Here is a 15911-nt window from a genome sequence, read left to right as displayed (position 1 = left end):
CCAAGTCTACGGCCAGAGCTCTGGAGGTTATCCCCCAGCCCGGGGATGGGACCGCTGCACGTTCATGGAGGCCTTTTCTGGAAGGTCACTTCAGCAGCTATGGCCACGGGGACAGAGCCCCAGGGACAAGGCTGTGGTCCAGAGGGGCGCCCGGGCTCCCCACGCCCGGCCCTCAGCCCGGCCCGCACACTCACGCAGCAGCAGGCCGTGACGGTGATCTGGATGGTGTTGCGGCCTGGCTGGCAGACGTGCTTGAGGTGCAGGGGCTTGTGGGAGGTCTTGTTGTCACCGCGCTCGATGGTGAGGGGCGTGGCGTTGACGCTGACCTGGACCGAGGCCGGCCAGTTGGTGTTCATCTGCCGGTCCTCGTGGTGGTAGCACTTGAATTGCAGCTCCAGATCAGACCTAAGGGGCAGAGGGGGAGGCTCAGGGGACTCCGCGCGGCCTCCGTGGCGCCTGGCCAGTCAGCACGCCTCCCCTCACCACTGTCTCCCTGGACGTCCCTCCTGCCTGCGTCCCCGGCCAAAACGCATCCCAACAACCCAAACTCCCCCACACTCCCCCCACTGGAGTGGGGGTCACTCCAGCCACACCCCACAGCTCTGCTAGCCTCCTCCAGACCCCTCCCTGTAAGGGGGACTCCTGTTCCCCCAGGACAGAGACAGAAGGACAAAAGGACAGACGCTAATGTGACAAGACCAGCTGGGAAGCTGATGATGTCCACCCCAGACTCGGGTTGGGAGGAGCACCCAGGCCAGGGCCGTGTCTGGTTCGGTTCCCTGCCCTGGTGGGCGCCAAGGACACAGCACGGAAGGATATCCTCGCGAACCCAGCGGTGACCACGTACGTGTGGACAGCAAGCAGGCCAGGGCCATGGGATGCCCCGCCGGCGAGGGCACTTGGGTAAGGAGGGATGGGTGAGCAGGGCCTCTGCACAGGGGTCTCTGCACCCTCCTGCCTGAGCACCTGAGCTTCTGTGCCCTTCCACCCACCCCAGCTCTATCTGCAGCCCCCACGGAAGCCGGCTCGGTGTGGTCAAGGCATTGAGTAACCTGTACATGCCCGGTACAGACTCATCTTGTGCCCTTCGGGTCTCATCGGGCGGCTGAGATACCCCGGTCACAGGTGTGGCAGGGCAGTGTGAGTCCTGCCTGAAGAGGAAGGACCAAGGGCGGAGCCACCCATGGGTTCTGGCATCCAAGAGAACTGGGCCTGAGTCCCAGCTCTTGCTGTGAGTACTCCTCCCAGGCTAATCGACTTCCCTGGCCTCACTGTTAAAGGGAAAAGCATGGCCCATGGACAAGATCAAGGGAGGTCAGGTACGGAAGGCACAGAACACAGGGCCTGGTGCAGCCAGGGGCCTCCAGCCCCCGTACTCTGGTGTGTCCAGATGTCTGAGCAGCTGCCCGGCTCAGCAGCCAGCCCCTGGCAACCTGCAGGGCTTGCTGGTCCTGCCCAGCCCAGCCACCTCCCTCTCCACTTCTGCACTAGCCACCACAAGTCACGTTCAAGGGGCTCAGGACTGGACTAGGGCCTTACTGGCCTTTGGGTCTGAGCTAGTCACTGTTTCCTCTGGGAGGTCATCCCTGACCACTCTCTCAGGACTACAGTGAGCGAATGCTGCTCCCTGCCCTCGGGCCGCTCTACCTGCCAAGGGCTGCCTGCAGGTTTCCCAGGACATCCCCGAAACCTTGCACAGAGCAGGGCCCCGCCAATGAGGCTTAACAGGCGAAGGCGGCAGGTAGACGCTGCTACTTACTACCTGTTAGGGCAGCGCCTGGGCCAGGAAGGTCACCACCAGAGGCTTCGTCTGCCCAGCTTGGGCCTGTGCCTCCACCGTGACACTCACCTCCACATCAGCGTCTGGTGGACCGTGGGCCGCAGGTGAAAGACGTGGTTGCTGACGGCCAGGTTGTGCTCGAGGCGGAAGGGCTCCAGCACCACGCCATCCCGCACTGGGAACGTGAGCCGCAGCTCGTCGTTGTGGTTGGCTGGGCGGGAAAGAAGCAGGATGAGCCACACGCCTGCAGCCACCAAGGGCACACAGAGGCCTGGGCTCCGGGGCCATGGACAGAGCCTGCTCACCGACAGGACACGCATGCTTAGCTGCAGGCTCATGGGACCACACAGGCGTGTGTAACAGCGCCCCAGAAGCTGGACTATTTGCCTGTGTGCACACCAGGGAGCCCGCTGCTTCTGTCTGCCCACCCAACCCCATCCCGACCATCTCTGCATCCCATGTCCCACCTATCCTGCCTTTACTTCCCCTCTTATGCCCTGGACTGGAAGCCCTGGGCTCCTCTGCCCAGCCCCTCACCACAGCTGGGAGCTGCTTTTGCTCCCAGCCACCAGCGGTTCAGGCCGTTGGCAGCCTGGCTCCACCCCAAATTCCCTTCTGGGTGGGGCGTATCTGCTTGCCAGCGCTCCTGCCCTTTCCACATGCCCAGCCCCCACAGGCAGTCCAACTTCCAAGCCCCCTGGCGCCTGGCCCACTGCAGGGCCCTAGGTGGAACTGGCCAGACCGAGGGACGACGTAGGGCACTCACCTGGGGGTGGCGGCAGAGCGCTCATATTTGGCTTGATATCAGGTGGGAAGGGTGGTTTAACGTCTTGGCTGGGGGACAGGTATGGGGGGATGCTGCTCCCGGGGGTCATGGGGGGCGTGGGGTTCCCTGGAACAGGTGAGTGGGGGTAATTTGCCACAGGAACTGGCCTGGGAGGCTGGAGGGAAAGAGAAATGATACATAGGTTATGGGGTCACAGGGATAAGAGGGACTGCGGCTGTGGACGCACACCCCACCCACCCGGCAGGCCCGGGGCTATGGTCTCTGCTCCCCCAGGGGAGGACAGCCAGTCCTCCCGGGGAAATCCCTCTAGTGCGGCCAGCACTCAGGTCTCTGCCCGCTTCGGACGACAGGTAGGCCTAGGAAGGGCCTCCTCACCCTTCACCTGGGACCCAGTGCTGCTACGCATCTGTAGGTCAGGCAGGGGAGAGGCCCCCCGCCCCCCTACGAGTGAGGACATAGACTTGGCATGATGGAGGCTGGTCTAATATAAACCCGGGAGGAAAGGAGAGCTGGGGTGAAGCCCAGGTCTCCGGCTGTCTGCATGAGGACTCTGGGCCACACGCTCCACCCCCAGCCCAGTGGGGTCCTCAGGCAGAGCCGGGCCTGCAGCATCCCAGGCAGCTGGCTCCCCAGGAGCCCTCCTTGCCTTCTGCAGCCCTGGCCCAGCTGCCTGGACTTGCACATTCTGTCTGGGCACTGCTGCACTCCAGAGCGACGACCGGGGAGCGCGCCCCCACCCGCAGGCCGAGGTGGGAACAGCCAGGCCCCTTAGAAACACAAGCACCCGGGGGAGGGTGGGGTTAGCACTGAGATGAGGGCTGGAGCTTACCCTATTGACGTTCCCTTGGCTGTAGTTACTGTAGCTGCTTCCCGAGAAGGTGTTGTTTTGTCCATTAAATTGCTCTGGCTGTTAAAGCAAGAGAAACAATGCTATGAACCTGGAAGGCAGAAAAGCGTAGCCGGAGCCTGCTTTCTCTCCTGATGTGAAAACTGGCCAGGAGGACGGTGCAGGGGATGCTGATGAGGCCCGTTCAGTGCTGCGGTGTGGTGCGGAGTGGGCCCCGGGCGGTGCAGGTCCCCCCACCCCCTCCGGGGATCACAGTTCGTCTCTCTCTCTCTGCCCATAGCTAGTGATACAGCAAGAGTTTGCAAGATAAAAACACCCAGGGTGTTAGAGTTGGAGAAGCGGCAGGCGGTCGTTCCTTGGCAAATAAAGGTAAAGTCTTTCCCGGGTAGCCTGCGCTCCCGAGAATGAACTTTATGATAATTACAAAGAAGAAAAAAGCTACATAAAAATAATAAATAAATAAATAAATAAATAAAGAAAGAAAGAAAGAAAGAAAGAAAGAAAAAAGAAAAAAGCTATGTGCCCCAAAACATTGAACATGGTGTTACTTCGAAAGTGAAGAATCAGAAAAACCCAGACCGTCGGACAGAAAGGCAACAATAAAATAAGGTGTGGTTTCCATCCACAGAATGTTAGGCGCCCTTCAAAAAGCGAAAACCATGGAGACCCTGTAGCAATAAGTAACACATTTGTGATTTCATACCCGGTGAAAGAAATAGATTCAAAATGATAACTTTAATAACTATTTAACACATTGATGCCTGTGTGCATTAGGAAAAAAGGGTGAGAAGGTAGTATTAATATACCCAGGGGGATGCTTTTCCCTTAAAAAATGTACTTCTAAAAAAAAAAAATGTGCTTCTTTTATGATTATCTGATGTCTGCTGCAAATAGGAAAAGGGGAGGAGAAAACCCTTGTCCGGGCCCCACGAGAACAGGAACCAGGAGAAGAAGCCAGTCTGACATTTGGCCACTGCGTGTGTGGCCCAGAGCACAGGAAGACACATCTGGGGATCTCCGCCTGCCCCCCCCCCCCCCCCCCCCCCCCCCGGTGGCTTCAGGGACACACAGGGCCAGGATGACACAGGTGGGAGGTGGGGAGATGAGATGGTGAGGAAGGAAGGGGTCTGGGGCGGGGGGAGGACTCACCTTGTAATACTGCCCCATGTTGACCGTGGGGGGTGGGTATTGCCCGGTGCTCGGCTGGCTGGGCATCCTTTGCCCGGGGTAGTTGGGAGAGGTGAGCGGCCGTGGGGGGTTGGGGGTGGGGTACTGGCCTGGCTGGGTGGGGAACTGGCTGTTTGGTCCGTATTGCTGGTTTCCATAGTTGGGCTGCGGCGGCAGACAGAGGAGAGAACAAAGGGCGTCAGTGTCGCGGGGCCAAGCCACTCACCACTACGCCAGGACTGCCCTGGCCCCTTTACTTTGTCCCTTTCTGTTTTGCCCCGACAAAAATGCCTCCTCCACCCAGAAAGGAGAGGCTGAACCAGATGATGCCCGAGCTCCTTGCCACCCTTGAAATCCAAGGACACTATGTTCTGTCCGTCTGGCTCCAGGGCCACCTCCCTATGAAGCTGTCTTCCCCCAAGCACCCTGCCCCCCCCAAACTGAGGGCCCTTTCAGAGCCTCTCACTTATGCCATTGTGAGGGGGGCTCGATTCTAAAGTCCCCTTGGGTCTCTCCTAGTGTGTGGTACGTGGCAGGGGAATCAGACAACCGGATGTGCTTCCAAAAAGGTGATCCCCTCAACCCCTGCGTTCTGAGGCTGAACAGGAGAGACCCTGTCCTCATACCCTGCACTGGATGGAACACACTGATAATTCATTTGTGGGCCCTGCCTGTAGAAGTCGGGAGAAGCGGCCTTGTGGAGGTTCCAGACAACCCCCCTCTCAAGACAGGCAACTGAGAGAGGAGGGGAGACGGCTCGAGGGAGGGGCAGAACCACTGTCCTTGGAGAACTCCAAGGTGACAAGCGACATGCTGATGTCCACCCCGCAGCTGTCCTCCCCCTCTGTAGATTAGGTGACCCTTAGGGCCACCTGCCACTCCAGACAGGCCGTGCATGACATCCTGCGAGGTCAGTGGTTTCTTCTCCAGGTCTGTTGAAACTCCTTATCTATTTAAACTGTCTCTCTCGCCTCTGGGCTCAGAGGTCCCGGCTGTATCCCGGCATCTGGCGAAGAGCAGGCCCTCCCTAAATACTTGGTCAACAAAGGAAAGAAGTGTCCAGAGGTAAGCGGCAGAGGAGGGGCAGTGTCCGAGTCAGTGCCGAAGAACTCTGCCTGTGGTGATACGGTGGCTGATCTGCGTGACAGTGTGGTTCCCATCACATGGCTGGGGGCGTGCAGGGGGAGGCTGGGCCTGCCCATCAGATGACAGTAGAGGCGTCCTGTGCGGGACCAGGCAACCTGACACCCGCCCCAACGTTCTGAGGGTTCAGAGATCCTAGGAGCATGCCATTGCGTGGTGAGGCCCACCTTCCCACGCAGGGTCAGGCCACGCAGGCTGGGATGCCAGGAGGAGGCTGACTTAGTAGAAATAATTGAAGGCCTCTGGTGTACAATGCAGGTGAACGTTGGAGCAATGACTGGGAACTTTCCTGCCTTTCCACTCCTGGGATCGCCTCCTTAGGTGCCGGCAGCCCCGAGGCTGGGCATGCAGATGCATCTCTAGCCCAGCCAGCAGCGAGTTTGGGCACAGAGGGGCCGAGAGATGGCCCAGAACTCATGGGGGTGCTGTGTGGGGCCAGGAGCTTGAGCACAGTCGCCCCCTTGCAAGGACAGCCAGGAACTTGATGGCCACTGTCCTCTGGCAGGTGCCTCCCTGAACCAGTGCCCACCCAGGAGTGTCTGGGCTTGAGCCAGGCCCCTGGCTGTTTGAGGAGGTCCCTGACCTCTCCCCTCGTGGATTCGGGGCACCTCCAACAATGGCCGAGCCTGAGCTAGGGTGAATGCTGAGGGAATCACACCGACCTTCGGGGAACTTAAGCTTCGGTCTCTAAACCCACTGCAAACCCAAGCTGAAGGCCACAGTTCTGAGGCAAGTGGGGCAGGGGGTATGGGTAGGGGTGGTTGGGGGGAGCTGGTCTGAGCACGGGTGGCAAGCAGAGAGCCGTGGGGGAAACTTCTCAGCAAGGAGCTTTGCCTAGGTCGGGAATCAAGGCAGGCTTCCTGGGGAGCGCATACTGGGCTGGGATTCCAGGGTCCCTGTGCAAGGCCGCCTGCTACCAACTTGTTTTCCCATTGCTCACTGAGGGCCCTGTGACGCCCCCTCCAGGAAGTCCTCCTTCTCTGACCTCACGCTGAATTCTGTACACCTCACTGTGCATTGCTGCCTCCTGGGCTCCTGCTTAGGCCTTATCTTCCTTGCTCAAGCCCTGGGTCCCAGAGGACAGGTGTGGGTTTTGCTTCCTTCCATCTCCACCTTTCCCTTGGCTGAGCTGGCTGGGCAGCCAATTAGGCAGTGTTCCTCCCGACAGAGCAGCTGACAGTTGACGGAGAAGAGCCCTAGCGAGCACGCTGTCTGCCTTCCAATCACTTCTCCAACGTGCACAGCCTTTAGATACTCGCAGGGTGTCGTCTCCTCTCTCACGCTTGCAAGTGAGAAGCCCTCGTGTGGAGGTGAGGAATGCGGACCCAAGGAGGGAGGTTTCACTCCTTAGCAATGTCACCCGGCTAGTGTCCGTGCCTGGACAGACCGCAGCTGCCACCGCCTGCGCCGGCCCCACATTCCGATCTCCCAACCAGCCCTAGGAGGTGGGCGGGATCCGCACTGTCCTTCACAAATGAGAAACCAAGACTCCAGAAGGGGACACGACTTGATCAACGACTTCCAGTTGGGAAATGGCGGAGCTGGTCTGCAAGCCAGGAGCCTGGCTCCTCAGTCCTAAGGCTCGGCCTTTTGGTCCAGGTTTTGTGCAGGTCATTCATGCCCTTTCCGAGGTCCTGCCCCTAGCCCCTGTGTTTTCCAGCCCTCGGTCCCCCCTGCCTCCCACCCTGGCCACGACCTGCCTGCTGTCACACTCACCTCTCCCGGGTATGGCCTCTTTATGCTTTGAATGGGAAGGGACTGGGGCCGGGGGCCCGGGTAGGTCTGCTGGGGCATCCGCTGCCCGTGTGTGCCAAAGGGGCTGATGCCGGGCGGCCGGGGCTGGTTCATGCCCATGGGAGGGCCGCTCATCCCCGAGGGTGTCATGCCAGCCGCCATGCTTGCGGGGTTCATGCTGCCCCCCATGGAGGCAGGCCCCCGCGGCCCGGGCTGGTTCATGAATTGGCTGTTATACGCCTGGGTGGGACCCATCTGGAAAGAGGAACAGACCTTCAACGGGAGAAGAAGAAAAAAAAAAGAATAAAATGCCACATGCATTGAAAGTGCAGGGAAGGAAGGGTGGGGGCGGGGAGGGCTCCGGGTTCGGGGGCGCTTTCCTGTGTGGTTGCAGCTGGTGACCAGGCCCCAGGGCTGTCTGGCCTCTCGGGCTCACCACCGCCCTCTGCAGGCCGCACAGGAAAGATGCAGCCCAGGGGGTGTTTGGGGTGGGGTGCAGTCACTCCAGAAAGCAGGCAGCATTTCCAGGGAGGCAGGCAGGGAATGGGGAAGACGGTGCAGGGGTGGGGAGGGGCATGGGAGGATGGAGGGGGGATGAGGATGGAGGCAGGAGCCCCTGGCCTGGAAGCCCTGGCCGCGCCCTCGGCCAGCGGAGACGCGCCCTCCATCCACAGTCTGAGGCAGTCTCGGCTCCCACCTCTGCCCACCTGCCCTGCCGTCTCCACCCTGCAATCCCCACCGCCTGTGTCCTGTCCTGCATTCCTGCGGGGGACCCCGTCTCCTCACAGCCCACCCACCACTCCCTCTGAAGGCCAGGGGAGCAGGAATGGGACCTGGGCTCAATCCACATGGGCTGACTAGGACCACATGGTCTTCAGAGGCCATTATGGGGACAGACTGACGACCAGGCATTATAGGCACGGAGCCCGCTCCTTGGGGAGCAGGTGTCCGGAGGACGATAAAGAACCTCTCTCCCCATTCGCAGACACACGAGCCAGAAACCCACGCAGAGCAAACACAAGCACCCAAATGGCCTCCCCCTGCCACACCCAACCACGCCGACACACCCACGTCCTGACACACACCCGTCCACATGCCTCCGAGGAAACCCAACGCACCCTGACACCATCAGTTCTTCCAGCACACATGGCACCAACACCCCGACTCTGCTGGGTGGGCAAGGCTGGACCAGGACTAGTGGGGCCCTTACCGGTCCGTACTGGTTTATGTCCTTGTTCTGCGTCTCCTGCAAGGCTGCCACGGTGGCCGTGGCTGTGGCCGTGGCTGTGGCCGCCGCTGCCGCCACTGCAGCGGCAGCAGCCGCCGCCGCGGGCTGAGTGAAGTCAGCGGGCGGCCTGGTGTGCGGAGGGATACCCATGCCTGCGGGGGCATTAGGACCCCCGGGGTAACTGCAAGGGAGAAGAAGAGGAGACTGAGATGCCGCCCGGGTCTAAGGATGAACCCTCTGCAAGCCTCGGGCTGGGAGGGAGAAGACGGCTCGCTCCACGCCCTCCTGCCCCCATAGGCAGAGGAAGCGGCTTGGCTCAGGACCCAGAGGGGACAGGGGCCTCCCATGGGTTGGCAGCCCTTCGTGCCACTTGGCGACAGGCGAGCTGCTGTTCCCGAAGCCCTGGCGGGGTGCTGGCCGGCACGGACTCTCAGGGGCGCTAGATCGCTGCCCCTCGCAGCGGCGGGCAGGCCACCTCCCGGGGGAGGACACCGTGCCTCGGAGAAACTGAGCAACGGCCGCAGGCCCTGGCAGTGGACGGTGGGCCGAGGCCAGGGGGGCGGTCCTGGACAGGGCAGGGTGGCAGAGGAGGAACGGGGTGCCTCTGCCCGTCCTCACGTCCCTGCAGCATCTTCCCGGGGCCCCTTCAGCCCCTTCCCCCGAGCCCGGCGGGCCTCAGCCTCACACATTTCTCCCTGCACAGCCCGCCGGGCGGAGTGGCCTTCCTGCACCTGCACCGGCCAGCCTAGACACGGCACAGGAGGGCCGTCCCAAGGGCCAGGGGCTGGCGCCTGTCACGCCCCCCCAGCTGCTGCTGGCCCGGAAATGGGGCATGACTGTGTCCCTCTAACGGAGGGGCCAGCGGAGCAGGACACGTGCCAGGAAGCATGGTGCTGGCGTTCCAGCTCCTGGACGCAGGGGAGTGGCAGGGCCAGAGCCACCCCGCAAGGCTGCTCACCTGGCCCCGAAGCCCCCGCTGCCGGGGTAGTTGGGCCGGCCGTACATGCCCTGCTGGATGTAGGGCTGAGCGGGCCCGGCCTTGGCCGAGAACTGCTGCTGCTGCCCGGCAAACTGGGGGGAGTTGAGGCCGGGGTTGCTGGTGGTCATGCCCGATGCCATGGGGTTGCCGCCTGGATTCATGGGGTTGTTGGCATTGGCCATAGGGTTCCCGAGGACCTGTGGGCACAGAGCAATTGTCACCCGAGCGGTGCCCCGGGGTGTGGGAAGGGAAGAGGAGACATGGGTGTGGGGGGGTGGTATGCTGAAATGGTGCCATAGGGAGAACAGAGGGGAAGGGGAAGAAGGCAGAGGCATGAATTGTCCCCGGGGTGTATGAAAGCTTTGAAGGGGGTGATGCAGCCCGGAAGCAGGCAGCGGAGGGGGTGGGACCAGGAGGGGCCGGTCCTGCTTAGTGGCAGGTGGAAGGGACTGGACATCTCTGCCCTCCGTTGTCAAGGGGCCTCGATGCAGAGGCTGGGCTGCTGCTCCGTCAGGGCAGAGAGAAGCCCAGCATGCCAGCTACGGACGGCAACAGGATCCTGGCTGAGGGGCCCCTATGGCCTGGGCCTTCAGGGAAGCCCAGGGATGCCCCTGGGTGGGGGGCGGCAGCAGCCCCGAGCTGCGGCGCCGAGGAGGCTAGACAGGAAGGTGTGGAGGAAAGAGGAAGGGGTGAGAGCAGGAGGCAGGGCTGGCCAGGGCTGTGGGGAGGGGTCTGTCTCATGCTGAAGGCTCAAGCTTTGCTGAAATCTAACCCAGGTTATCCAGGATCAAAGGCCCCGGATGCTGGAGCCCTGAGGCCAGTAACACCCAGGAAGTTCTCCTTTTTATCCAACCAAAGCAAACGGGGCTAGAGAAGAACCCCTAGCTGTCCATCAGATCAAAATCATTCCCCCAGAAAGGCTCTAGGGTGGGGACAGAGCAGAGGGGCCCGCAGCCGCACCCCCAAGCAGGCGAGGAGGGTAGTGGCGTGTGCACAGCCGAGTGAGCCCGGAGAGCTGGTCTTCCCAGCTGGGTGGAGCGAGGACGGCTGGCGTGGCAAGATGGCCCAAAGGCCCGGGGGGCTCAGGGGATGGTCCTACCCGGGGACGGGCCGCGGCTGGAAGCGGGATGGGCTCTTACCTGGCTCTGGGATGTGTTGGTCACTCCCCAAACCGTGGTGACCACGGACAGGGAGCCGGGAGGCTGGTTGGTGTTCTGCTGCCAAGGGACAGAGTCATAGGGGAATGACCCATCACTGCAGAGGGAGATAGAGGGGGGTCCTCAGGGACCACACACACAGGCGGGCCCCATCGCCCCACCGTGCTGCTCCACGGCTCCCAGTCAGGCCGAGGTGACCCCCGCCCCCCTAGCCCTGCCACCGCGGCCGATGCACAACAGGCACAGCTCGCACGGTGACCGACGGTACGAGTGACCACGGGTGCCACCCCCAGAGCTGGTTGTCTCACCTTAGCCCAAAGTCCACAGGCCGCGCTGTGGAGGAAGAAGAGAGACCCACAGGCCCAACCTGAGCTCCTCCTTCCACCACGCTCTGACTCGAAGTGGCTCTCCAGAAAGAGCTCTGCTTCCCCCGCACCAGCTTCCCCTTGGAACTTCCCGGTCCCTTCTCAGAAAACATCGGAAGAGCCCTGATCTGAGTCTCACCTCTTCCCCCTTCCTCCAGACCCTTTCCTAGCAGGTTGGCCACCCAGCCCAGCTGATCTGGCCTCTGGCAACACGTTCCTTACGTCACTCTTCCTCCCTGACTCTGGATCACAGGTCCGGGCCTGCCCGCCATGCTTCCCCACCTACTCACACCCCGGTCCCTTGTGCGCGTCCCCACCAAGCTAATCTCCCTCAAGCACCCAAGATGCTCTGCACAAAGACCTTCAATGGTTCCCAGTGTTTACAAGGCAAAGTCCAGACTCACACACTTCAGAATGATTTACCCTGTTGGCTGATCCCACCCTAGCCTGCCGCCCCCCTTGGCTCCCGCCTCTACTGGGGCACCCCCAGCCGCTCCCCTATTTCACTGCTAGGCCCAGAGGTTCCCACTTTGTCTGGTGACTTCGCCCGAGCAGCCCCCAAATGCCAGAAGCAAGGACTTCACCTTGGACCCAATGCCTCACCCTGCACACAGTAAGTGCTCAATAATGGCTTCCTATTCGTTGCTGTGGTACAGGTAAAGAGTGACCCCCGGGGACAGGGAGGGGGCTGTCAGGGTTACAGTGTGAAGAAACTGTCGGCGTCCCGGCAGCTAGGGGTGCCGAGCTGGGAATGCCTCTGTGCTGACCCTGTGGCACCTCTACAAACACAAATCCCGGACGTGGCCCCAGAAGGAGCGGAGAAGCAGAGTACCCGCTGGCCCTGCACAGGAGGTGGGCCGGGCCTGGGAGGCCCTGGGGGTTCAGCCCAGAGGTCAGGACTTACAGGAGGGAGGCCCGGTCCTGCATGACAGGCCGACAGAGGGGAGCCGGGGTGCCCAGTCCTGTGCCTGCTTCTTCCCGGGGAAAGCCCTCGACAGCCGACAGCCAGGGCAGGCAGGGTCCTGCAGGGGATGCTCAGACTGGAAGGCAGCACCCTGTCAGTCTGCGCAGGCTTGCTCTCCCCCTGCCTGGACACCCTCTCTGCCGGGCCAGCCCCTGGCTTCCTTCCTACCTCTGCTCAGAAGCCATCTCACTGGTGGAGGCGGGGGCGGGGGGGGGGGGTGGGGGGTGGGGGAGGGGGACCTTGACCTCCCAGCATCCGAGCAGCCCCACCCCTCCCACTCCCTCTTCCTCCTACCCTGGCTTTTTTTGGTACCCTGGGTACAGGCCCTGTCCCTTCCTGGCTCAGGGTACAAGCTCCCCCGCCCCGCCTGTACTCAGCCCCTCATTTGTAAAATTGTAAAAGGGCAGTCCCCCACTCTGCTCTCAGCATTTTTAAGCTGTAGGTTATGACACATGAGCGGGTCATGACATAACCAGCAGGAGGGGGAAAAGAGGGAATAAAACAGAAAGTAGTTAAGCGTGAGCACGTGGTAAGAATAAAAAACATTGCTCAGCGTCTCGGTTTTGTATACGAGTATGTGTGCACCCTGGGTCACGGTGTAATATGCTTATTTACCGGGGGTCTTGGTCAAGGGAAGTCTGAACAACCCAGGCCTCTGTAGGGTAGGTGTGAGGCGGCTCCAAGAGGAGAATGCAGACAAGAAGGCCTTCCCAACTAGAAAGGGACACGGACTTGGCTGTTACTCAGGATTTCCAGGGGCCGACAGCAGCCAAAAACCTGGGGAGAGGAGGTGCCCTCAGGAACCCAGACCTCCTGCCTGCCCCCTACCCCTGCCGGCCACACGCGCCGTGGGTCAGCGCAAAGGGGGTGAGGCCTAGAGGCACTGGCCAAAGGTGACAGAGAGCTCACACTCCCCCACTCCGGGCCCCCAGGATGGCTGCCTGGAGATGTGGGAGCCCGGAGAACTCAGGAGGGAAGGAGGCCAGGAGCCTGCTCCTGAGCACGGCTGGGCGAGAAGAACCTCCCTGGGAGAAGTCAGAGTCACTGGGGTCCCGGGCCTGGCACCCCAGAGTCTCGAAGGGAGGCCCTGCAGGCTCCAGGCTTAAACAGCAGGTAGGAGACCCCCAGACATCAGCCGTCCCGCGAGGCCCGCGTCCTAGATGTGCAGGATCGAACACAGGGCCCCCAGCCCCGTACAGAGAGCAAGCGCGCGGCTTCGCTGCCTCTCAGGCTCCCATCAACTCTCCAGGCTGATGTCCAGCTCGCATCCTTTTAGAAGGTGCCGGGCAGGCTCAGAAATAAAGCCGTCTGGGAGCCCCTGGAACCTGGCAAGGCCCTGCCTGAGCCTGGGGGTGGGTCAGGGGCGGGGAAGCGGCAGCTGTTGCCTCTCACCTCGGGTGGGGAGGCCCCAGTTCACCGGGATACTGCACAGGCCCACAGTCGAGCTCCTGACTGCCCGACAGCTCCGTGGGTGGGCCCTGTGGGCGGAAACCAGCTCCTTCCTGTTTCGTCCCCTCCGCCCGAAACCCGGTGAGAAGCACACTTAACCATGGTTCCCAAACTGGGCATCCCCGCCGTCTGGCTGGAAGGTTGGCCCCCGAGCCCGGGCACACACCAGGCGTGCTCGCGTGTGGACAGGGACACGGACGTGTGTATGCACATGCACCTGGGGCCATGCTGCCGTGCACACGCGGGGGAAGACACAGGCACACGCCCGGAGGGGCGGTCTCGGGGACTCGCTCGCCCCCACTCGCACCTGCTGCAGAAGCAGAAGTGGCAGCCGCACCAACACGGCTGTGACTCATCTCCTGGGGAGACGGCTCCTGCTGTCGCAGTGAAGGCCCTCGCCCCCACAGGCCCATGGCAGTCAGCCCTGTGACGCCTCTGCCTGGACTCAGACACCGCCGCCGGGGGGCTGCCGGGCTCCAGCTCCCCGTGCCCAAGGAGCAATGACAAGCCCGGCTCCTGGGCCCTACAGAGGTGGGAGGGGGCCCAATGTGATGAAGGGGAGGCCTAGGGTGTGTGGGGGCCCTGAGATCCCTCCTTCCTCCGGCAAGCACTATCTAACCCGCAGATGCAGTCAGCCCAGGTCAGAGGGCGCTGGCATTTTGGGACTGCTCACTAGGAACCACTTCTCTCCTATTATCCACACCTGGCCGCAGTTCAAAGGGAAGCCAGGGCGCCTGGAGCATGAGAATCCCACTCTTAGTAGTCCTGCCCAGCTCTCTGCACTTGCACCACCCACAGCCGGGGCTCATGCCACAGCTGCCCCCTGCTGCAGTCCCTCCGGCCCAAACTGCCCCAAGAACCCGAGTCCGCCCACAGAGATACCAGTCCCAGGAGCCACCTGGAATCTCAGCAGTGTCCTGCCTGCCCAGCACCTCCGAACAGGGAGGCAGCTGCTTCCTCGTTGGGGACGCTTCATCCTCACCCTGAAAAAAGTCACCCATCCTTCCCAGGCTCCTCTTCCAGAGGACACCCTCTCCGGGAGGCCCTGGCCACATCCACTGGCTTGAGCTCCACTTGTTCCTCAGGTTCCTAGGGCCTGGGTGGGGGCCCAGATGAGAGCCCTCCAGCCTTTTTCCTTCAGCCCCACGGGTCCTGAGTTCGGCTACCTGTACCTGGCAGGAAGGCTTCACACACCTACGGGGTTCGCAGAGCCTTTGCTAACCAAGGTGCCAGAGGGAAACACCACCTCTCCAAACCCTCCTCAGAAGGATGCCTGAAACGAGTAACTGTGTCCATTCATTAAACCTGACTGCAGACCACCTACAGCATGTTTGTGACCCTGTGGGGACTGGCACCCAGGAGGTGAGAGGTCCTACCCCCCGGGGAGAGGGTAAGCAGCCACTTACTCTCTCTATGCCTCAGTGTCCCAGTCTGTAAAATGAAAATAATAATGGTACCTCTCCCAGAGGCTGTCATGAGGATTGAAGGAGCTCACAGGCGTAAGGCAAAACGACCACACCCAGCATCCCCCGGGCCCCTAGAACTGTTGACATCTGCTGCTGTTGTTAGGATTTATCGAGTGGCTCCTAGAAGGAACTCTGTGAAGGGACTTTCACCTAAGAACTCACTTCATCCCTTAAAGTGGGCTCAGCAGACACCTCTCGTAGGAGCTGAGGCTTACAAGGTCCCAGAGCTGGTCAAGGGCAAGACTGCAAGGCGGCCCGGACCACATGCCATTGTCTCAGGGAGCTAAGGATCCAGTACGAGGGCACTTCCCTGCACAAAGACGGTGAGGGGCGCCTGGGGGGCTCAGTCCGTTAGGCAACCAACTCTGAATAAGGCTCAGGTCACAAGATCTCAGGGTTGTGAGATCAAGCCCCACACCGGGCTCTGCACTCAGCAAGCAGTCTGCTTGAGGATTCTCTCTCCCTCTCTCTCTCTCTCTCCCTTCCCCTGCATGCACTCTCTTTCTCTTTCAAATAAATTAAATCTCAAAAAAAAAAAAAAAAAAAAGATGGTGATAATGCGAGGGGGGCACACGCTACGAGGGACATCTAGCAGTCCCCAAGAATTCTGAGAAGGGGCACAGCTTCCCAAGGGTTCTCAGGGAAGCCACCCAGCACAAAGGTACAGAGGACATGCAAAGTTTAGTCTCCAAAACTGGCTGCACAGAAAACCCAAACAGTGACCCGGGGGGGAGGAGGGGGACCCACTCCATCCATCAAATCATTAGCTTTGGCCCGCACAGAGTATCCTGGCAAACAGTCAGGGACTCCGACTAAACATCTGTGAGGCTAACACTGAGATGGCA

The 15911-nt window shown here is 61.2% G+C and overlaps 1 protein-coding gene across 12 annotated transcripts in view; it reads right to left on the bottom strand.

Annotated features, from left to right (window-relative positions):
- ZMIZ1 (zinc finger MIZ-type containing 1) overlaps window positions 1–15911 on the bottom strand; it is a 231064-nt gene that overhangs the window by 14356 nt on the left and 200797 nt on the right. For 10 of the 12 annotated variants that reach the window (XM_072823768.1, XM_072823759.1, XM_072823762.1 and 7 more), the window contains 9 exons: window positions 10805–10919; window positions 9645–9862; window positions 8669–8867; window positions 7441–7731; window positions 4564–4746; window positions 3397–3474; window positions 2547–2721; window positions 1850–1991; window positions 195–405 (listed from right to left, as the gene is read on the bottom strand). In XM_072823768.1, the coding sequence (XP_072679869.1) occupies window positions 195–405; window positions 1850–1991; window positions 2547–2721; window positions 3397–3474; window positions 4564–4746; window positions 7441–7731; window positions 8669–8867; window positions 9645–9862; window positions 10805–10919 (1612 nt within the window). Of the gene's footprint in view, window positions 1–194; window positions 406–1849; window positions 1992–2546; window positions 2722–3396; window positions 3475–4563; window positions 4747–7440; window positions 7732–8668; window positions 8868–9644; window positions 9863–10804; window positions 10920–11130; window positions 11316–15911 lie in introns of those variants that run through there. The other 2 variants (XM_072823767.1, XM_072823764.1) reach the window with 2 other exon arrangements.

This window comes from Canis lupus, chromosome 4 (genome assembly GCF_048164855.1).
Source record: "Canis lupus baileyi chromosome 4, mCanLup2.hap1, whole genome shotgun sequence".
NCBI lineage: Eukaryota > Metazoa > Chordata > Mammalia > Carnivora > Canidae > Canis > Canis lupus.
This window is presented reverse-complemented; position numbering and strand designations above follow the sequence as displayed.